This window comes from Sceloporus undulatus, chromosome 6, assembly GCF_019175285.1.
Source record: "Sceloporus undulatus isolate JIND9_A2432 ecotype Alabama chromosome 6, SceUnd_v1.1, whole genome shotgun sequence".
Classification (NCBI taxonomy): domain Eukaryota; kingdom Metazoa; phylum Chordata; class Lepidosauria; order Squamata; family Phrynosomatidae; genus Sceloporus; species Sceloporus undulatus.
In genome coordinates, this window is record NC_056527.1 from 135,192,005 (window position 1) to 135,214,118 (window position 22,114).

At 39.6% G+C, this 22,114-nt stretch overlaps 1 protein-coding gene across 6 annotated transcripts in view; it reads left to right on the plus strand.

Annotated features, from left to right (window-relative positions):
- The window catches only part of ARHGEF12 (Rho guanine nucleotide exchange factor 12), a 79,504-nt gene that overhangs the window by 45,973 nt on the left and 11,417 nt on the right, over positions 1-22,114 (plus strand). For all 6 annotated transcript variants that reach the window (XM_042471862.1, XM_042471864.1, XM_042471863.1 and 3 more), the window contains 23 exons: positions 102-236; positions 2,468-2,539; positions 4,431-4,523; positions 5,229-5,339; positions 5,593-5,691; positions 6,095-6,137; positions 6,531-6,636; positions 7,728-7,865; positions 8,643-8,675; positions 9,276-9,390; positions 10,144-10,246; positions 11,227-11,436; positions 11,721-11,853; positions 12,153-12,188; positions 12,744-12,898; positions 13,590-13,736; positions 14,491-14,576; positions 16,125-16,250; positions 17,174-17,288; positions 19,569-19,669; positions 19,848-19,925; positions 20,265-20,340; positions 20,703-20,870. In XM_042471862.1, coding sequence (XP_042327796.1) covers positions 102-236; positions 2,468-2,539; positions 4,431-4,523; positions 5,229-5,339; positions 5,593-5,691; positions 6,095-6,137; positions 6,531-6,636; positions 7,728-7,865; positions 8,643-8,675; positions 9,276-9,390; positions 10,144-10,246; positions 11,227-11,436; positions 11,721-11,853; positions 12,153-12,188; positions 12,744-12,898; positions 13,590-13,736; positions 14,491-14,576; positions 16,125-16,250; positions 17,174-17,288; positions 19,569-19,669; positions 19,848-19,925; positions 20,265-20,340; positions 20,703-20,870 — 2,479 coding nt within the window. The remainder of the gene's footprint in view (positions 1-101; positions 237-2,467; positions 2,540-4,430; positions 4,524-5,228; positions 5,340-5,592; positions 5,692-6,094; positions 6,138-6,530; positions 6,637-7,727; positions 7,866-8,642; positions 8,676-9,275; positions 9,391-10,143; positions 10,247-11,226; positions 11,437-11,720; positions 11,854-12,152; positions 12,189-12,743; positions 12,899-13,589; positions 13,737-14,490; positions 14,577-16,124; positions 16,251-17,173; positions 17,289-19,568; positions 19,670-19,847; positions 19,926-20,264; positions 20,341-20,702; positions 20,871-22,114) is intronic.

Consider the following 22,114-nt stretch of genomic DNA (forward strand, 5'->3'; position numbering starts at 1 on the left):
ACAATGCAAATCATTCCTCTTTCAAAACAAAACAACGTTCTCTTAAAACACCATATTATGGGGGTGCTTCCTGTTTCTTACTCATCTTTATCTGCTTTCAGGATGGAGTTTTGTCTTCCAAGTCTGTTACAGAGTCTTTGCAGATCAGTGAGATAGAAGCTGAGAGGGGGGATGGGCTGAACAAAGGAGACTGCAGTTTTGGTGACAGCTCCCACACGAATAGTGATACACCTGAGGTGAGCACTTTGCCTGAAGCAGCACATCACTTGACCAGTAAGATTTGTCCAAACCACTGCTCTGTCATTTTCAATCAGCCAGTTCTCCAAATTCTCTGACTGACTGAGAGGCATATAGATGAGTAACATTCTCTATTATCCTCTCTATCTTTGAAGCAGCAGAGATTTTAATTTCCACTTCACTTCATAACTCCATAAATGCTATTTTTGCTTATTGACTTCTTATCCTATCCTTCAACCGAAAAAAAGCCCCAAACCTCCAGATGGCTTTATACTCCAAGCAAATCCTATGAGATGGGTTAGGGAGAGAAAGTAAGACTAAGTGGCCAAAGACGCTTCACAGATTTCTTCCCATTTCAGCTAGATTTGCTCTGTATTCCACAAGTTTTTCTTCAGTTTTGATCCCACAAAATTGCTCATCTTTCATATGCATAAGATGTTTGCTAGGATACTCTTGTTTAGAAGTTTCAGAACTGGGCCTAATGCTGTGGGGAAACCTGATTTGTAGGGCATCTTCAGCAGTTCTGGAAAAGGAGTGCCATGTTTTTCAAACCTGGGGTTCCTGGTACACACCCAGTTGCTGGGCAAAGAAGAACGATGCTGGCCTCTCCTAAAGAAGAGAGAAGAAAACAGTACCAAACATGTTAGAATCTATTTTGTGGTTAGGATGACTCGAACTTGTAGGGGCAGTTTGCTGTGAAAGGGAGGTGGTAGGAGTTTGGTTCTTGCACAGTTATCTCAGTTCGTTGCCATCTGCTAAAAGAGTATTGCTTATTAACTGACATCTCTAGAAACTTAGAGGGATCTCTCAGTCTAGGCTGTAGCACTCAGGGCACCAATCATGGTGCATCATCCTTGGGGTAGTTTATTAGTGGAGCAGTGGAGCTCAAAGATGTTCAGCTCATAATAGTGACTTGTTTTTTATTGGCATTAATTTCTCTGTCATCACTCCTTAATTTTTAGAATTGTAATTTTTTTAAAAAAAATCATTCTTCTTATCATTGTGAAACTTGATATGTTTAAAAGACTTTGGCATCTGTGCATGTGAGCTGCTAGACAGGTGAAAATTAGTAGCAGTCAGTGCTTCAATCTTGTCATTGGCAGAACAAGCACTGTGAAACTGTGCACTAAAATGTGTGCAAGTTAAAACTATTTAAAACGTCATTTCAAAGAGGGGGGGGGGTAAGAATTTTGCAAGGGGTTGCATTTATGAGAGTTGTTGTGAGAGAGAATTTTCTCTTGAAGACTTGAACCAGTGGGCAAAAGCGGCACTATAGTATTTGGAAACTCCATTGACTAGGAAATTAAGGCAAAATCTGATAGACCTTTTCTTAGTAACAGAACAAGAGATCTGATCTCGGCTACTTTCTGAGAATGTTGGTTGTCTTCATATTTGGGGACATTTTCATGGTGAGGTGGAAGGCTCTTTGGAATTTGCCAGGAATAGTTTACTTTGAGAAAATAGTAACAGTCATTTGTCAGTACTTTCAAGTGTATGCACTTGAAGTAGAAGTTTAAGGGAAGATAACAAGATTGTCGAAATGCTAGATCTTTAAAAAAAAAAACAACCAGGTGGCTTTTACATACATATTTTAGAGGTGGGTGTTTGTGTGTCTGTATTCAGTAAAAAGACCTGTCAAAACTGTTTCTTGTAGTAAGATAGTATGGGCCACAGATTTACTTGGCTGGTTTCTTATTCTTTTCTTAATTGATATAAGTGTGTAAATCAGATTGATTTTCAGGGACCACTTAGCAGGAAACAGCTCCAGTTGCACTTTGTGGAGCTTACATCTGATGGACATGAATAGGAATTTTATCAGTGGCTTTTCTATGAAAACAAAATGAGAAAAGCAGAGGCGAGTTAGAAGTGATGAAGATGCATTGTTTATCTCTGTCTTTGTTTTTAAAAAACAAGACTAGGATTATATGATTTTTCTTCCATGCCTCGAGGGCAAGTAGTTTTGGGATGACACAGTAAATAGAAAAGACATTTAAACCAACGTGAAGTGTTTTCATTTGGCTGTATAATGGTAACAAACCCATGGTTGCTGGTTTACATGCTGCTCCCTAAGATTTTTAGATCTTTCTTTTTTTTGAAAAAGTTGATGTATGCTTTACAAATTGGATGTTGTTGAATTAACATGCTTGCCCTTCCCTTGTTGGTTTTGCTCTGGGCTTCCTTTGTCAAAAAGTAATGACTTCTTTTTCTTATTATGTTTCTTTCCTAATAGAGTCCCCAGAGTGTCCTAAGGGAACGAATGTATCTTGATGAGAGCCCAGAGAAGAGTGAAAATCAAGATACAGTGAGTGTCCCATAAAGCCCTGTTAGCAGCTCCTGTTGCATTCATTGTAAACAGCCTGGATGCTTGAATTTTTGAGTAATATATTAATCTTAAATTTAATGTAAATTAGTTGAATTTGTATAAAAATGAAGACTGTTTAAAGTTTCGTTGGAATAGAATTTATTTTATTTATATTTGCCCTTCCTTCAGCTAAAGATAGCTGACAGTCTACATAAAACAGAGTTAAAACCTCCATATTCAAATTTCTAAAATAGTAAATTGTAAATATCTAACCAAATACAGTAAAAGCAGTACAAGACAAATAAATCACTTGAAAAATTCAGCAAGATGAGGAATTTGGGTTAAGAACTTCAGATCTGGTTTTGTGTGTGTGTTCCTGTTTGGATGAAAAACGGAATACAAAAGAGATCAGAACTGAAGTTTTTAACCTGAATTTCTCATCTTACTGACTTTCTCAGCACATTTTATTCAGGATTTTGTGTCTGTTAAAGTAGCTCCTTATCACAAGCTCAGGGGGGTAACTAATAGCTCAGTAGTAGAGGATATGCAGGCTTTCCCAGGCTCAGCCCCCAGGATCTCTAGTTTAAAACGTCTGGGGACACAATGCTGGGAAACACTTCTTGTGCTTGTTTTGCTCTCAAATCACTAGCTAGTCTTGGTGTGTAATTGTCTGGTTCAGCCATACTTATGTTCCCCGAATACCAGCTGTGTATGCACACCTGTTATGTATACTTAGCTGGAGATGAAACTTAATGTGCAAAGGCCACAAATGTTTTCTGTTGTTGTTTTTTCTCCCTGTAGTGCCTTTGAACCCAAAAGACAAATTGTGTAGCTATGCTTGGGCCAGTTATGCTTTGACAATAGGGAGGAGAGTTATTTTTCCCTGCAAGGAAACCAATATCTGGCACAGAGGATTTATTGACAGCTTCAAAAGTATTTTTGATGTTACAGTACTCCAGTATTTAATGTCACAGAAGTCAATGAAGAACATAAACATATAATGGAAACAGTTTTATGAAAGTTGACTTTTAAAGAATGTTTAGCTTAGATGGTCATTTTCTGAAGTCCAAAACAAAAGCTAGATTCTGGCCAGAATTTAGTTCCCAGAATTTAGTGGCTTTTGGCCAGAATAAACGCTTATAAAGTTGTTTTGCTTGAGCAGGTAAAAAGTGTTGTGTATGTATGTTAATGTTCAAGAACTGGCACTTCTTTGTCCCACAAAGCAGTCAGTCCCTTGCAGCTTTAGTTATTTATCCATTTAGGAGACTTTTATCCTGCCTTTCTACTGCAGTCCACAAAATGGTTCCAGCAGATATAAAAATGCAAAAACCAAAAATCTACATACAGTACTTATTTCAACAATATCTAGCTCCATTCATGCAGGAGCATCCCCCAAGGTGGTTGGTGTAAGGTGTCCCTGTTGTGATGGATACAATAGTCCAGCTTGAACAAAAGCAGGCAATCTAGTATTGTTTTTGCTTGTTCTCCTCCTCTTTCACGTACCATGTCCCAATGTAGCTCTTTCCGGTAGACTATATTTCTCAACACACCATACAGCCCTTTGATAAAAAATAAAATAAAGTACCAGTTTCAGCAATAGTTCAAACATTAAAAGCAGAATATAATTTCCATGATTCTGATTGCTTATTTTTGCTTTATGTGTTGTTTTCCATTTGATGCCAGTAATTTTATGCAAGACCTTGAAACATGGGTAACATTGAATAAAGCAAGCAGTGTAAAGAACAAACATATGCTTTCTACAGCTATTGTTTTTTATTCTGGTTTCATTATCAGAATACAAATATTGTACTGGGGAGGGGGGAGTCTGTTTTATCTCCTTTTGGCAAAGAGTAATGGCTTTGATTTTTTTTAATTCACCCTACAATCTCAGGACTCCCAGTCTAGTATTGGTAGCCCCTCGTCTCGTATGGCACCTCAAATCATAGGAGCGGAAGATGATGATTTTGATGGTGAACAGGAACAGGTAAAATTTTAAATGTATTTTGATGATTGTAATACAGGAGTTGTGATATGATTGCTTCTCTGTGCCTGAGTAGCAGATTTCTCCTTAGAATTCAGAGTCATAGAATCATAGAGTTGGAAGAGACTGCAAGGGCCATCCAGTCCAACCCCCTGCCATGCAGGAAATCACAGTCAACACATCCCTGACAGATGGCCATCCAGCCTCTGCTTAAAGACCTCCAACATACCCATGTCAGTCTGGAATATCAATATGCAAAGGGATTTTGTAACTTTGGGGGGATGGGAATGGGGATGGCGAGGAGTTCCTTTTTGGAGGAATTACTGATATGGTTGACCTTAGCCATCAGTAACTATTTTTCCCTAGAAGATGTCTGTTGACAGCCATTTTTCACTATGCTTAATTTGTAAACATGCTGAAACTGAATTGAATTTCTTAGCTTATTTGGCTTATAGCCCTGGGGCAATATTTGCTGAGTCCAGCTTTCAAAGGGATTTTGTCTGTCGGGGGATTGGTTGTGTATGTTGTATGCATGCAAGAAAGAGATTTGTGTAGAAACAGGGTGAGAACAGGCTGCTGTAAAAAGAACACGAAGCAAGGTTGTGCTGAGCTTTTCTTCTCTTTTTTTTTTCAAACAGGCAAAAAGGGGTTAGAGGCAGCACACAGTTTGAAGTGCTGGTTCTGATAACTTCTTTTTTATCTTTACAGATCAATGGGCAGTGCAGCTGTTTCCAAAACATAGAGTTGCTGAAATCTCGCCCTGCTCACCTGGCTGTTTTTCTGCATCACGTTGTATCCCAGTTTGACCCAGCTTCTTTGGTAAGGGGTCAGTTTACAGGTAGTTCCACAGTATGGATTTAATGGATGGTGAAACTCTGTATAGCTAGATCCAGGTTGAGGCAGTATAGTAGTAGCCTTTTGTGGTGTGAAGGAAAAACATTGAATTTGTTCTGAGGTTATTTATTTATTTATTATTATTTGCAGAAACTCAAATGAAATTAATGCACAGTGTTGAAAGATAGATATGTGTACTTTTATTTATATTTCCTATTTTGTTTATTTCTTTCCATAGCTTTGCTATCTTTTTGCGGACCTGTACAAGCAAACAAACTCCAAAGAGACTCGTCGCGTCTTTGCTGAGTTCAATCAGTTTTTCTTGGATAAATCTGCAGTAAGTTTCAAAGAATAATATACCATTTATCTTTTTGTGTGTTTATTATTACAACTAATTTTTCCTTTCTTGGTTTGAAGGTTTCAGAGGTCAAGTCTTAGTAACTAGACTAGAATATAACAAATACTCTGTACACCAGTGACTACATTTGGGCAAACAATATGTAATTCCTCATATTTCTAAAGTAGTTCATACACATAATGGCCTTGATCCAAGGGAATTAAACAGAAGAAGGATTGCATGCCTGGCACTGTATATTTGTATATATTCACTGTGCATATGTATAAAGCCTGGTGTTATACATTTATACACAAGGATATCTCTACAATGATGAAGGAAGTGCCATTTTGAGTTAAAGAAAAAAAATACATATTTTCTATAGTCTTTCTTTTTATTGTTGCAGAATCTAAAGGTTCCAGTCCCAGATGAAATTTCTGTAGATCTAGGTAAGATAATATTAAGTCTTGCATAGAGAATGCCTTTTGAGAAATGTGTATCTTAAATTTTAGTGTACAGAACTTCTTTAATACAACGGTGGACAAAATGCAGCCCTTCAGCTGTTGTGGACTTGCAGTCTTTAGTAGTCCTAACTGGCGTAGTCAGTGGTAAGGAAGCTGAGAGGTGCAGTTCAATGTCCAGGAGCCACATTTTGCTCACTTCTGTTTTCATTTTACAGAATTCGTTTGGGATGCAGACAGAAATTGTATTGTTTGTATAATGCAGACCTGCTGTGTGTGGCTAAATTTCTGATCCGTTGACTAGGGATATTTCTGTACTGAAGAACCAAAACACACCCATTTTCATTTTCAATGGATCAGAGTTTCTCCTTTTGTCTGCAGAAAAAAGAAGACTAGATTTAATTCCTGAAGAACTGCACCGCCACTATATTCAAACTATGCAAGATAAAGTCCTTCCTGAAGTCCACAGGCACCTTGAAGATTTTAGGTACCGTTTCTTCACGTTTAAATCATGTGGCTTTCTACTGCTTTCAAAGGGTACCTGTGGTGTGATTTTAAAAAGGAGGAAGGGAGTGAGAGAAAAAGGGAATGTGGCAGAATATTTAAGACTAACTAGCTTTTATTTTAGCATGAGCTTTCATGGTGGTAGTTTTCAAAGAAGTAGCTGTGTTATTCTCTTGTAGCATAAAAAGGAGAATGGGAGGGGGGAAAAGGAATGTGGCCATCTGTTTTGCTTTTGAATGTGGTTTTGTGGCGATCTGTTCTGCAGCCAGAATGGGATTGCTTTACCATTGTAGGATTCCAACCTTGGCCTTCTCCACTTAGCAGCAGCAGGACAGTAATAGGAAAGCCTATCACCTCAGCCTTTTTTGTCCAGCCGTTTCAGCCACCTACCATGTAGCTGTCTACCCAGACACAATCCTTTCTGAGACGTTAATTTCTTCCTTAGTTATTAATGAAATTATCTAAGTTAAATTCATTTCAATTATTTTTTTCCTATTCAAAATCCAGGGCTGCTTTTTGTCTAGGTATATTTTTCATTCTAGGAAATTGCCAAACACATCTCTGTAGCCTAGGAGTCCTGTCACTTACTTTTGTTACAATGGAACACTAGATTATTGTGAGTATTTGACAAATCAGGTCTTAGAGTGCAGTGTGGATATTGCTGTAAACACCAGTCAGAAAAACTGGCTGATTTTGGAACAGATATCCAATAATAGTGACTTGGTTTTTTTTCTCCATATCTACAAGTTTTTCTGCTATTTCTCATCAAAATTAATTTGTAATGTATTTCTTTGTCCTTCCTGAACTCATTGAGTCTCAGAAGGATGCTTCATATTAGTGGATTCTGCATGTGTGGGTTACATGTTTTACTTCTGTGAGGTGTGTATGTTCACTTTGCTTTCTGCAGCATGAAGCATAGGGTGTTGGATGCAACAAGAGCAGACTATACACTTTGATAGTAGTATAAATGGATATTGGTAGGTTACTGTTATACGCATTAACTGTCCTGAGTGATGGCTGTACATTGCTTCAGTTCTCTCCTATCTCTACAGTAGTTTTCCTCTTTTGCTCCAGACAGAAACGCAGCATGGGGTTGACTTTGGCAGAGGGGGAGTTGACCAGGTTGGATGCGGAACGTATCCGTGACCGGAATACACAGGAAAAAGAGAGAGCATGTGCAGAGCAAATCATTACCAAAATTGAAGAAGTACTGTAAGTGTGCATAGTGTGTGTGTGTGTGTGTGTGTGTGTGTATAGATATACACATATACATATATGTGTATGTATGTGTGTGTGTCTCTCTCTCTCTCTCTCTGTGTGTGTGTATATACACTTTTGTAGTCTCTCATAATCAGAGAAGATAAATTGATGATGAATTAAATCTCAACAGCATTCTGTTGTGATGAGATCCAATAGGAAAAATGATTCTCCAGGCCACACACAATCCAAGACTCCACTGAGTTGCAGCTAATCTAAGCTAGCCTTTAGGGCTGAAGGGCGGGGTATAAATACCATAAATAAATAAAATAAAATAATCTAAGCCCAGTTTAATTTTAGTGATGGAAATAGATCCAATGATATTTATTCCTTTCTGGTGATAACTTGAAACAAGATTTACTCTTTGTATGGAGGAAGGAGAAGGAGAGATGAAAAGGAAGAGAGAAAGCAAATTTCTGGTGGATAAAAACCCATTAATGAACACAGGTCATGGTAGCTAGAGATGGCATTGTGCTGTTCAAATATAAATTAATAAATTATCAAGTCATGGCCTGCACATGAATTTCTTTAAGGCACCTTGATGACCCAGTGTTGGGGGTAGAATGGATTTGATCTTGTTATCTGGAATTGTAATCACTTATAATTTTTAAAGAAGGTGAATGTTTAGTGGGCCAGATAGGTAATTCATCATTTGTCAGAATAAAGTAGGAAGAACAAGAGAACATGTTGGTACAATTGGTTTTGATTGATTTGTTCAATTTTCATTTTTAGGATGACGTCTCAGCCAACAGAAGAAGAGAAGAGGTAATCAGACAGACTTTGTAATGCTAGAGAGTGCTCTCTGCTGGCTGTTTTGAAAATTTCATAGTTCTCACATATCAGTTTCTGTGATACCATACCAGCTTTGTACTGTCTACTCTGAGGGTAGCTATAAGGGTCTTTCCTAGGTTTGCTACCCTGTATCTCTTTTTAAGAGTGATTCCATTTAAATTTGAGACTTCCTCTGTTTCGATTTTATTCTGTATTGCTGTGTTGTGGCTCCTCCACATTTTAGCTGGGAAAATGTTTTGTTACATCGCAGATGTTTTGAACAAAATTTTATTTGAATTACACTGGGTTGTCTTTCACCTGATTTTATGTAATTTAATTGTCAATTTCCATTTACAGATTTTATTACAATTAAATGATGTCAGATATTTTTAGTAAATGAGTTAGCAGAACTCTTTGCTAAGTTTGTTTTAACCAGTTTTCCATGGCTGTTAGCATCTAAATCACTGTTCGATGTCATGGACACACTTCTGTAAAGTGAGAAAAATCATTTGCCAACACTTCAATGAAGATTCATGTTGCTACATTCAGTGTCACTTACATATATCTTGTCCTCTTCTTTGACCTTGTCTATAGTTCAAGCATACAGTATGTTGTTCTCACCTACATGAAGCACCTTGGTGTGAGAGTCAAAGAGCCCCGGAGCCTAGATCAGAAGCGGGGACGGATTGGATTCCTGCCAAAGATCAAGGTAATGGTAGCACGACTGTAGTTCGAATACTTGTCCAGGTGGCTAAAGTTGTCAAGGTGGGTATATCAGGGCGAGAGTTGCTTGCACTTTTCAGTGGTCCACATAGGACTTGAGCGGGAGTGCAGAAATTACCTCTGAAATGTATAAGAGCCTTGCTCCTCTATAGAAAGTGAGCTCTATGTGGTTGATTGGAATGACTGGAACACTTGCTGTGGTGTATAGTCTATAGCCAATCCAGTTGCTACATCAGCAGGGATTCCTTGCAGGCTTCAGCACCACCCTCCTCTGTATTGCACAGGTCAGGAGAACTTAGAATACTATAGATCATCTGGTGAAAGAGAACCATAAAATCAGTCCTTTAGAAGCAGCACTGACTTCTTGGCACTTCTCCAGGTTCTGCCTGTGCCTCCTGGAAAGGCTGCCTCAACACAGTGGGAACAGATCACTTTGGGAACCAGTTAAGGACTTTGGTGCAGTGCTTTAGTTGAGCTTCTGTTCATTTTAATGGGACTTAAGAGAATTTCAAGTTGATTGGGCCCCCAGACTGAATAATGGCCTGTTCTTGTGCCAGTCTCTTCCTTTATTTGTATTTAAAATGTTAGTAAGCCATTATGAGCTAACAGGAGGACCCTGGGAGACTTAGGGGTCTTTAGCTGTGGTTGTGAGCGCAGTTCATTAAAGTTTCTTTTTAAATTGATGCCTGTGAAAGGTCTTCCTTAACAATGACTCTCCTTGATTCCATTTTATCAATAGCAAAGTATAAAGAAAGAGAAGGAAGGGGATGAAAAGAAGAGGAGAGTCTTCCCCAATATCCTGGGACCCCCAAGAAGGCCGAGCCGCCATGACAGTTATGCAAGTATGTCAGACAAATATACACCCCTCTTCTAGCAGCATCACTGTACTATTTGTCTAAAATGTAATGTTGCAAGTCAGTGATAGGTTTTTTTAAAGATAGTGCTTAAAATAAACTCTCATTAAAATTGGTTGTCCATTTTATTTGAAGTCTGTGACACACTTTAAAAAATAATAGTAAAGGGGAGCATTTTGCATGAGTTACTCTGGTTCTGGGAAAGGCCCATTTCAGGTATATCTCAGTTAACAAAGTAAATGTTCCTGGACATTATTTCTTTAACAGAAAAGTTGCTACCAGAGGTAAAAATAATAGTAAACAAATAGGCATAGGTTCTTGCATCACACCCACACAAAGGAGTTCAGTGTGTTTCAACAAACTTCTTATCTAAAACTAACAATATGCACAGTTCAGGTAAGCCTTTCATAAGAAAACATAAACGTGTTGAACCTTCCAGAGACAAGTTGAAAGACATCTAGAGATGTCTTTTACTCTACTAGTCTCCATTTTTTTTAATGATATCCATTTTGCTGGCCAGACTTATAGTCTGAGCTTCTTTAACATGGTGAGGGAAACCTATCTCCTTTCCCCTTTTTTCTCCATTTTGTTGTTCATGCATGCTCAGCAAGGAATTTTGGAGGCAGCTACTGTTCATCTTGTCTGTTGTAGGCAGGCACACACAGCTAAATAGGATCAGCTAGTGTAGAATCATATTCGTTCCCAACTTGTTTTATTGCAGTAAATATATGGCTACAGTTCAATACCAAAACTGCGTTTTTCCAGCTCTCCTTCACTATTCTTCCAGTACTGATTCTGCTAAAAAAATCCTGTTTAGATAGAAGGCCAGGAGGAAAGGTGGAGCTTGCTATGTGTAAAAAGACTTTGTGAAAATGAACTTCTTTGTCGGAACCTTTGATAATAGAGGTGTGCCTGTATTTCACTGACAACAGTTTTTCTATCCAGCTGATTATTCCTTGTCTATCCAGTAGGCAGAGCCATAGAAATACAAAAGCAGCGTCATCCGAAGCACTTATCCACATCTTCCTCTGTTAGTCCGGAGCCACCAGACTCTGTCAGGATGCGCCAAAGCGGCTCCAGTGACAGCACGGATGTAACCCACCCCCTTGCCAACGTTGTGTCTCCGCTAGCAGCCGGAACCTCCCCTTCTCAAGAGGGAAACAAAGATAGTGAAACAGGTGAAATATAGTCATAATTCAAAATTACTTTGCAACTAGAATGTACATTTCTCAGATAAAAACTACCACAAAACGTTTCACGTGATGCCTACTACAATCACTTTGGTATTGCTGCTGGTTTGTAAACATGGAAGGTCCAGTTACCCCTTAATGGAAATGAAGTGGCACAGAAAAATGGGGTTGGGTTGTTGTGGAAGATGTATTAATTTTAGAAAATGGATGTGATTGTCCAAAGTTGAAAACATACTGCTGTATCCCTCACCTCCTGTATGTATTTTTCCTAGGTCCAAAACAAGTTGGAGAAACTCCTCCTTCAAGTGACTCTGTGGATGGTACACCACGTACAACTAACAACATCTTTGATTTCCCGTCTCCTCCACTAGACCATTTGCAGGAAGAGGAAGGAGACTTTGACAGGCAAGTTTTAGCCTCAAAACAGCCACCAACAACCTTTCATTGAGAAGAAGAAATAAATAGCAAACTTATTTCTTCAGTATCCTAGAAAGATGATAAATTTATAAACATTTTAGCTGCTCTAAGTGTTTATTATGAGGATCTAGTTGCTTGTAAAGACTGTTCTCCTCCTTTAAAAAGATACATCTTTAGTCATGGCCTGGGCCCCCCCCCCCCCCCCCCCCGGAGCATGAGATAAAATTTGTGACTAACTGGCTTAATCCATTGATCAATGTTTCACAATAATATTATTTCCTTTATAGATTAGCAGAATTGGGAACACCAAAATCTTTCCGCAAGTAAGTACAAGCATGAAGTTGTTCAAAATAGATTTTAACAAAACCACATGAATTAGGTAATGGTTCTGAAGGGAAAAACACATTTGTGCATAGCTTAAATATATTTATGTCCTTATCCACTTCAAATACATTAATATAAAGTTCTGTTTTCATACAGAAGTATGGTACAGGGTAGGGCATATCCATTTTTATCTCTGATTTTAAGATGCCAATAACTTCATTCATACTTTGACAAACCTATGATTTTAATATATTGATGCTATCGATGTAGTGAAAGATTTTTACCTCTTTCTGTTGACATCATAAGTCACATTTCTTCAGCCAAACTTTTAAAGGAAGATTATCTACTAAAAGGTGTTGATCGTAGCTGGTGAGCTTCTGACACCAGCCTTTATCTGCAGATACCATTTACTTCTTTATAAATGCCACTTCTTTGTTAGCTTTGTCCCTGGGCCATTTTATCATTACTAGCTTGCTTTTCTTATTCTTATTGTTCTCTGTTCTGCAAAGTCTCTTCCTATTTTAAAGGGAGGTTTACTGAATCTTCCTTCCTAGGATGGACAGTGTGGGTACTGGTGATAACCAGAGTGAAGATGAGCTGTTTGATTTTGATTTGGAGACAGACCCACCCAACTGGCAACAGCTTGTGAGCCGTGAGGTGCTGCTTGGCCTGAAACCTTCTGAAATTAAACGCCAGGAAGTGATAAATGGTAAGGTGGTTGAGGGCATTCATTGTTTCTATTGGTGTATGTTAGTGAGGGGAGGACTCCCCTCTGTACTTCATTGCTGACTTTGTCTTCATTCAGACTTCAGAATAGGAATTGTGTGTTTACACAAGCAGCAGGATTGGAAGTGCATGTACAAAGATTTGAAGGACAGGTGGATATTGGCTTGGCTCAGCTCTCAGATCAGAATCAACAGGGATGAATGGATAGGTGGATGGGCAGCCTATAGACTTTCCTAATTGAAGAGGGGCAGTATAGGTTCTACAGAAAGTCATGACTGCAGTATTTTCAAGAGTGTTTTCTAATCTTGAGACATGCAGATCTATAAACTAGTTTGCCAGGAAGAGCTAGTATACTCATTCAGCTCAAATGCATTGTTAATACGTACATCTTTTTTTTTCTTTTTTTGCTTGTTCAGTCATTTGGGATAGCAGTGTTATTGCTTCTGATTCCTCACAACCTTCAGGTGGAGTATCAAATGGGGATTTTTCACAGACTTAAGTTGTTGACTCCACAAGTTGATCATCTTTCCCTGAAGTGGCTTAATTAAATCTCTTTCACTGACTTTCTGATTAATTTAATCCTTCAGATTCTAAACTGTTTGATTTCTTCCCAACCTCCATATAACTATGGCCAAGGCCATTATAGCCATTCTATTTCTTTTACTAATTTCCAGAATTATTTTACACTGAGCGTGCTCATGTCCGTACACTGAAGGTTCTGGATCAGGTCTTCTATCAGCGTGTCTCTCGTGAAGGGATCTTGCCTCACTCTGAATTGCGGAAAATATTTTCAAATTTGGAGGATATCCTTTTGCTCCATGGTGAGTGGAAGCATCTGATTCTGATTTTTGCTAGAATAGCAGTGACAAAATGCATGGCCTTGTCTGTCTATGCATCTCTGTCTGAGAGTACCTCTGAAACAATATACAGCTGTGTATTGCTCTTTAAACATTCTTGAAGCTACCAGGCAGTACTTGGATATATGTTGACTGCAGAAATCTTGTTCTCAGGCTTCCAGCTTACTAATTTTCTTGTGTTCCCAATCAAGTTTACTGCAGCTTGCCCAGTTGTATCAGCACTGATACAGTCTATGATAAAACAAAACAAAACAAATTCTGTTCCCAAAATAAGCTTTTTTAAAGAAATAAAAGGATTTGTTTTCTAAGATAGAGTAGGAATTTGTTCTCTTCCCTTTTTCCTCTTTAGAAAGGAGGACTGTTATTAGGTTTTCAGAAGTGGCATAGACAAGTATTAAAACGGGAAAGTAACTTGTAGAAAGAAGGGTTTAGAATACCATGGAGCCTTTTGCATGTTCCAGCCTAATCCAAAGCTCCATAAAGTCTTGGTTGGACACATGGCTGTCTAGAGTAAACCAAGGGTTTTCCATTTACCTTGCCTTGACTGAACTGTTTTAGGCAAACAAGGTAGATGACCTCTGAGTTGTTTGGCTAACATTGGCAAGTATTGAAAGGTGAGCTCTCAGGCACTTCAGGTGAAACTGGAGTGGTTCTGTTGCCTCAGTAGTTCCAAACCAGGTAGTAATTTTCTCCATTTTCTTTTCCTTTTTATTCTTAGCTGGATTGAATGAACAGATGAAATCAGTGAGGAAAAGGAATGAGACATCTGTTATTGATCAAATTGGAGAGGACTTGTTAACTTGGGTAAACTGAACTTTTTTAATTTGGTTTTTCCTTCTCAAAAGTGAAATGTTTTGGGAAACAGAAGATTGGCAATAAAATATCAAACTGTGCCACAGGTCAGCTTTGGCAGTTTGTCTTCTCTGTGAACCTGTTAGCTGAAAAACCTCTCTTCTGAAAGAATCGTTTTGAACTGGAGTAGTCAGAATTGTGGAAGATGAAGTAAAACCAGTGTGATGTATATGTTTAACTTCTTTCAAAGTATTTTTTTCCTAGTCAAGTGTTGTTGTTTTTTAAATTAGGTTAACAATGGCGTGTTACAGACCGCCCCTTTGGGGCGGCCTGTAGGCGCGCCTTTCCTCGGTGTATCGGGGCCTCAGCTGCCAGACCGGCAGCCTCTAGGGCCCCGATCTGCCGCCTTGCAGGCTGCGGGGAAGCGGCAAAAGACCGCTTCCCCGCAGCCTGGAAAGGGGTGTCCTTGGGGCTTCAAGCCCCAAGGACACCCCGCGGCGGCGGGGAGGAGGAGAAAGAGGCCACTTAGCCCCTTTCTCCCTTGCGTTGCTGGGCACAGCCATCTGAAGGCTGCGCCCAGCGACGCAAACCAGGAAGGAGCTCCAAAATGGAGCTCCTTCCTGCTCCACGCAAAGGGCGCGTTAAGTGCCCTCGCGCAGAGCAATGGCGTCACGTCCACGCCGCCTCATTTGGAGGCGGCGCGTTGGTTATGCCATCATGGCGGTGGCTGTGTGGAACGCCCGCTGCCATTTTGTACGCGCAGAGCACGTACTAGGGTTGGGGGGTGCGTAAGCACCTCCCCTTCCTAACCCTAGTACGCGCTCGTCGTGTACTTTCATGGTGGTCTGTAACCCGTCAATAAATGAACAGGTTATTTGACTCAGAGGTGACTTGTGAAAAGGGAAAAGTGGAGAGAGAACTCAACTTTAATGTGATGATAAATTATCTAAATTAACTATCTTGAAAATTTTCAGGCTTTAAACATCTTTGTTCTCTTAACATTTTTAAATCAAAGGTGATACAAGACCATATTTTCATATTAAACCTAACTTCATTTCCCAAACAAACCTGAGACAATTTCGGGCTCCATTCTCCAAATGTAGACACCTAGTGACATTTTATATTAAAAACACTAAAATGCTGCCTGGTGTATATGCAGTAGTAATGACATTCAGTTTGCTGAACTTCCTTTACACACCACATAATCCCATTCAAAGCTTAGCTGAATGCGTTTCTGCATAAATTGGTTTTGTATGTAAACATTTAGCAAAAATATGGACAGTTCTGTATGGAACATTCTTTACAGGGACCTAGAATTTAAGGCACAGTCTGAACCCCTGCTTCTAAATGTTAATGTAGGAATATTAGATAGGAAGAAATGATAAGGCTAGAGGAAGAGGTTCTTCTGAGGTACCAATTAGTCCTAATTTGACTACCTCTTTGGCCCCAGCATTCACTTTGCTACTAGAATAACAGTACATGCCATGGCTTGTGCTGGCAAATGACCTTCCCTGTTTTGTCTTTCTTTAAACATTTGGTTTCTGTGGTTTCTTATCTCAGTTCAGTGGAGCAGGGGAAGATAAACTGAAACAAGCCACTGCCACCTTCTGTAGTAATCAGCCCTTTGCTCTAGAAGTAATCAAGTCACGGCAGAAGAAGGACTCTCGCTTCCAAACTTTTGTCCAGGTATGTCTTTCTGGGCGATACCTCAGAGGTACCAAAGGACTAGTGGAGGCTGTAGTTGTGAATAAAGCAGGGGAATCGTGATCAGTATATTCATTTGGATGTGGATTATCATTTTGATGATATCTTTATCGGCATTCCGTCCAGTAATGTGAATTAGGCGATTGCCTTCTTTTCAAAGAACCTTAATGTAATGCAAGCCAGGAGGAGATCCAGCAAACCAGGAGGTGCACTGTGCAGGTCTAGGATAGGTCAAGCATGAGCTACCAAAGTTCCTCCTCATACTGGAAGAACCCACACATCTAGTCTTCTAGAAATGAAGTCCTTATGCCTTAAACCTTTCTCTAGTTAAGTCATTCATAATGTCTCACAGAACATAACCATAACAGCTTCTTGAACACCCCTGTTCAAGAAGCTGTTCTGGCTATGTTCTGCAAGACATTATGAATGACCTAACTAGAGAAAACGCAGCACTCCTGGCTAAACAGGTGAAGACAGGACTGTTGAATGTTGGATGTAAGTCCTACTTTACTGAGGAAGGTATTTTGAAATTTGGCAGAGTTTCTGGCCATTAGGAAATGATTTGAGTCCTAAAGTACAATGCACATTCTCCATGACACAAGAGACTATGATGTTTCCTCTCAAGTCAGTGACTGAGATGAATTGCTGATGATATCAAGCCTGTATGAAATAATGAAGGAAGGAAGTTACCACCAGTTTTTGCAGTGAGCCTTTCCTCTGTGTAATTGCCCAATACAACAGGACCGCGTTGCCTCTCTGATATATGTTGGCATTCCTTGACTTGTATTTAATTGCTAGAAATGTGAACCAGCAAGACATTTATATGATGAATAGATGGTGCACATTCAGGTAATTATGGTCTTAATAAAAATGACAAATGGTGTTATTATGCTGTTTAAATTTAGGATGCTGAGAGCAATCCGCTCTGTCGCCGACTGCAGCTGAAAGATATAATTCCCACTGAGATGCAAAGGCTGACCAAATATCCCCTTCTGTTGGATAATATTGCAAAGTACTCAGGTACCATGGAGCACTTTCTGTTGGTGGATGGTTGGTGTTCGACAGTTGCAAATAACAATTTGAGGGTTTCAAAAGGAACCCTGTTGCTGTCATTCATGCTGTTAAAGAGTGCCAGTTCCTGCCTCTACCTGTTTACGGCTTCATCCCTTTAAGGTGCCTCATAACTTTCTTTGAGTGGGAGAGAGAAACTACTTTCTCTTGGGGGCAAAACAGACATCCCCAATACCTGTATTTCAGCGCCAGATCAGGGTTGCGGCAACCGCACACCCTGCCCCCAATCTGGCAGTTTGACAGCTCCAAAAGAGGCAGCAAAATACTACTCCTTTTGGAGCTGGAAAAAAAGGTGCCTTTGCTGCCACAGTGGCACTTTTTGGCGCTCCTTTTGGCATGCGGCATATAAATGCCATACCAAAGGAGCACCATGATGTCACCCACCATGTGGTCAGGCAGATGGTGTGACACCAGCAAGGGGGGGACAGCAATGGGGCATGCATCATCCAAACGCTGCACTCGCGTGCCACCTCCCACGCCGGCGCTTCAAGCTGGTCTGTTTAGCCCCTTGGTCAACATGAAATAATGGGAAAAAATAACTAACCCTTTCAAAGTATTATAGAGTTATGTAGGGGAGGACAAACTGGAGATATTCAACTTTGTCATTTTTCCTACTGCTTTTTTACATTTTAATGGCTAAAGAATCTTAATTTCAGCTAGAAGGAAAGCTCTCTAACTTGCTCTTTTCAGAGCTTAATAATGTGTGGTTTTTACAACTTGTTCGAAATAGCTGTTCTGCAATTAGAAACATGTACAATGTTTTCAATTGAGGGTGTAAAAAGTTGTTTTAATATAGTTGTGGGAATTGTATCCTCTGCTCCCTTGTCCTCCCAGAATTACCAGTGTCTTTTCTTCCAAGCTCCCTACTTATTAATACGTCTCTTCTGAACAAGGGCAAGAATGTTAAAACTCAATAGACTGTAAGGCTTCTAGCTTTAAATAGTATCACAGAACCATCCTGAACGCACCTAATCTTGTCAACTGTTGAAAGCCAAATAGCTGCTTTGATGGGAGACTAAAAAGGAATTCTAGGGATCTCCCAGTAGATATAGAAAACAATCCTGCCTGAATGCCTGGGAAATCACTGTCAGTCAGAACTGACATTATTGAGCTACTGTAGATCAGCAATTTGCCTGACTCAGTGTAAGAGAGTTTCCTATGTTCCTGTGCTTACATTTCAGCACCAGAACCAATAGCAATAGCAAGTACATTTCTGTATTGCTTATCGGTGCCTTAAGCACTCTCTAAGTGGTTTACAAAGTGTAACCAACCAGACCTTATGCAAAAGTCATGAACTCCATTAAAAAAAAAATCAAACCCAAGAAATTATTCTGAATATCAGAAATGAATGGAGGCCATAGTCCTTTCAAATAAAATTCCATCTATACTTGCCCAGCACTTTCAATTTAGTAATGTAATGTAGGCAGGGAGGGAGTCATTTTGGTAGTGCAATTGGGACTCCAAAATCCTTGCTAATCACCTACAAATCTACCAATAAATCCAGATCTGCCTCTGCCCAGTATTGTTATGCAATTGTAGAAGCAAGCTTTGGAACTTATACTTGAAGTAAGCGAACAAGATGTTAGCCAACTGAAAACTGTTTTATTGCCACACTTCATGCCTTCAAACGGTGACATGGGAAGGAGCCATAATAAATTAAGAAGAATATATATGGTTTCATGGTGCCATATTTCTGTATATGGTTTTGAAAGTGGACAGCAAGGAAAACTGACAGGAAGGGAATGTACCCATTTGAAATTTGATACTGGAGAAGAGTTCTGTGGAAATAGCATGGACTTCAAAAATAAGCAGTAGATTGTTCCTAGAGCAAATCAAGCTTGATCTCTCTCTAGAAGTGAGAATGATCAAACCAAGGCTATCTTACTTTGGCCGTATCCCAAGATGGCATGACATGGCATTAGAAAAGTTGATAGTGCTTGGCAAAGTGAAAGACAGTAGGAAAAGAAAACGAATACACCATAGATGAATAGACTCAGTCAAGGAAGCCACAGCCCTGAGTTTGCAGGATTTGAGTAGGGCTGTTGATAACAGGATGTCTTGGACAGTTTTCATTCATCAGTTGAACCTGAATTTGATAGCAACTAACAATGGCAATATAGCCTTCCAATATATTGTTCCTTTAAGAATTGGTGATTGAGCCAGGAGGAATACGACAGCTGTGAGTTAGGTTGTGGGCTAACTCTCTGAAGTTCATTATCTCATTTTTAGAACAACCTGGGGAGAAAGAGAAAGTGAAGAAAGCAGCAGACCATTGTCGACAGATTCTCAACTTCGTAAATCAAGCAGTTAAAGAAGCTGAAAACAAGCAGGTGAGAAGAAAGTAACATAGGTTTGTAAATGATAAGAGGGACTGTTAGCAATGCTTTTTAGCATTACGGTTGAGGAAGGGATCCTAAAGGGCTCTCAGACTGATCCACTTCTTCAGCACTGTGACCAAAGTCCTTCCAACTGGCCTTAATTTGGATTCATTTCTTCCTTAATGTGTAGCATTTAGAAGACTACCAACGCCGGCTTGATTTGTCCTACCTGAAGCAGTTGGAAGGTCCTATGCTAGAAGAATTCAGGGTGAGTAGAAAAGATCTCTGAGAGGCCTGGGGTGGATTATGGAAATTTGGTGTTATCTTTATTTACCATTATAGAGTGTTCCTACTCTTCCCATTAGGTGACAAGATCTATTTTAACTGAAAGCGACTAGCCTCAAAAGTAGAGCTGGCAGGCACTTACCTCACATCATCCCCAAACTCCCCCTTTTTATGGTCCTTCACCATTGATTTTTCAGACCTTAAAGAGGCAGATTGGACTTATTTCTTGCTCATCTACAACTGTGATAGTTTGAAATATATATTTTGCTATAGGTTTGCATTAGTGAATCTCTTTGTGAATATTGCTCTATCATGTTGACAGAATTTGGATTTAACCAAGAAGAAGATGATTCATGAAGGGCCTCTGACCTGGAAAGTGAATCGTGACAAGACAATTGGTAAGACCTGTGGTCTCCTGGCTTTTGCTGATATTTGTAACAAAAGGCAGGAGGGGGTAGGAAGTACATCTGCCTGATGGGTTTTCCCTGCTACTAATGATTATGTATGTAGATTTCTTGGAGCTGATTAAGCTATTTTTGTGCATTTTGAAATGGGCTTGGGGGATCATTAAAACTGTGAAGGGACACAACAGAGAGTTGCAAGGTGATTCAATCCCATCTGTAGTTTAGAGGTGAATGATTTTTGTGTCTAGCTGAGAGAGCACATTGCTGATTGCTGTCTCTGTGGGGGATGCAGCCTTCTACATGAGACATAGAATAGTCTGTAACCCATTCTTGCCCACTTTTATTGCTCCCTGCAGATCTCTACACGCTACTCTTGGAGGATATTCTGGTCCTGTTGCAGAAGCAAGATGATAGATTGGTGCTGAGATGCCACAGCAAGATCTTGGCTAATGCTGCAGACAGCAAGCATACATTCAGCCCTGTCATCAAACTGAACACAGTACTGGTTCGCCAGGTGGCCACAGGTTAGTGTAGTTGTGAGAACCATCTGGTCTCATAAGAAATAAATTTGTTTCAGAAAGATAGCTTTGTTTAATGAGGTCATTTCACAGGTGGAAAATAGGATTCTACACTGTACTATAGCTCTGAATTTGATGCCAGTTAGCTTGATACCAATCCTCAGAAAGCTTGAATGGATCAGGGAGATGGAATCATTGGAAGAATTTGCAGCAGACAGTGCATCACTAATTAAATAGACACCCTGACACCTTGCCATTCAACAACAGACCAACACAGAGATTAACATGTAAATCACTTCCTCTCAACCAAGGGTCACACAGTATACATACCCCACTCACTTCCATTCCAGCATTCTCTGAAGATGCCAGCCACAGATGCTATCAAAACATCAGGAATAAACCCTTCCAGAACACGGCCACATAGCCCAAAAAAAAACCCCCCACAAAAAACTATTGGAAAATCTATTTGCTCCTTATTTTGTTCTTCACTGCAAGTCCTTTTAAGCAGAGTTTCATCTTGGAGGAACATAGTTATGTCATACTGTTTTTGAAATATGGCTAAGGCCTCCCTATTTAAAACTGGAAAACCCTGCTTAGGTTATTATTGGATGTATCTATTGTGATGAATTAGGTAACCATTTAAATCCTCAGTATGCTACTTTATATTGTCTTCACCACAACCATGCCAATAAATGTCAAATTTTACATACAGTATAATATAAGTGGAGGCCAAGGGTGACTTACCAAGACAACTTACTGCATTCTCAAGTCCAACATTCTGACCTATCCCTAAGTACTTACTAGAAATGTGAGATGAACATTCAAGACTCCAGATAAAATCTGGTGTACTTGATTGGAAGTGGTCTTGTGCTTCTGTGTTCCTTTCATGTCCCTTCCCTTCTACCTTGCCATTGTCACCAACTTTATACATTAAGGCTTATTGGAGTATAACATACTGCTTTTGAACTGAGAAATTGGTTGACAGCTCTATCAAGTGCAGGAGGTAAAATTAGGACATACAGTGGTACCCCGGGATACGAAATGACCGCCTTACGAAATTTCCGGGATACGAAAAAATTAGATAGGAAAAAACTGTTCCGGGTTACGTTTTTTTTTTTTTTTTTCGGCTTACGAAAAATTTTTTTGGTGCTTTTCGGCGCTTTTTCGCACAAAACGCGGCTTTCCAGCGCTAGCGGCTATGGCTTTTTCGGGTTACGGAAAAAATCGGGTTACGAACGCCGCGGCGGAAC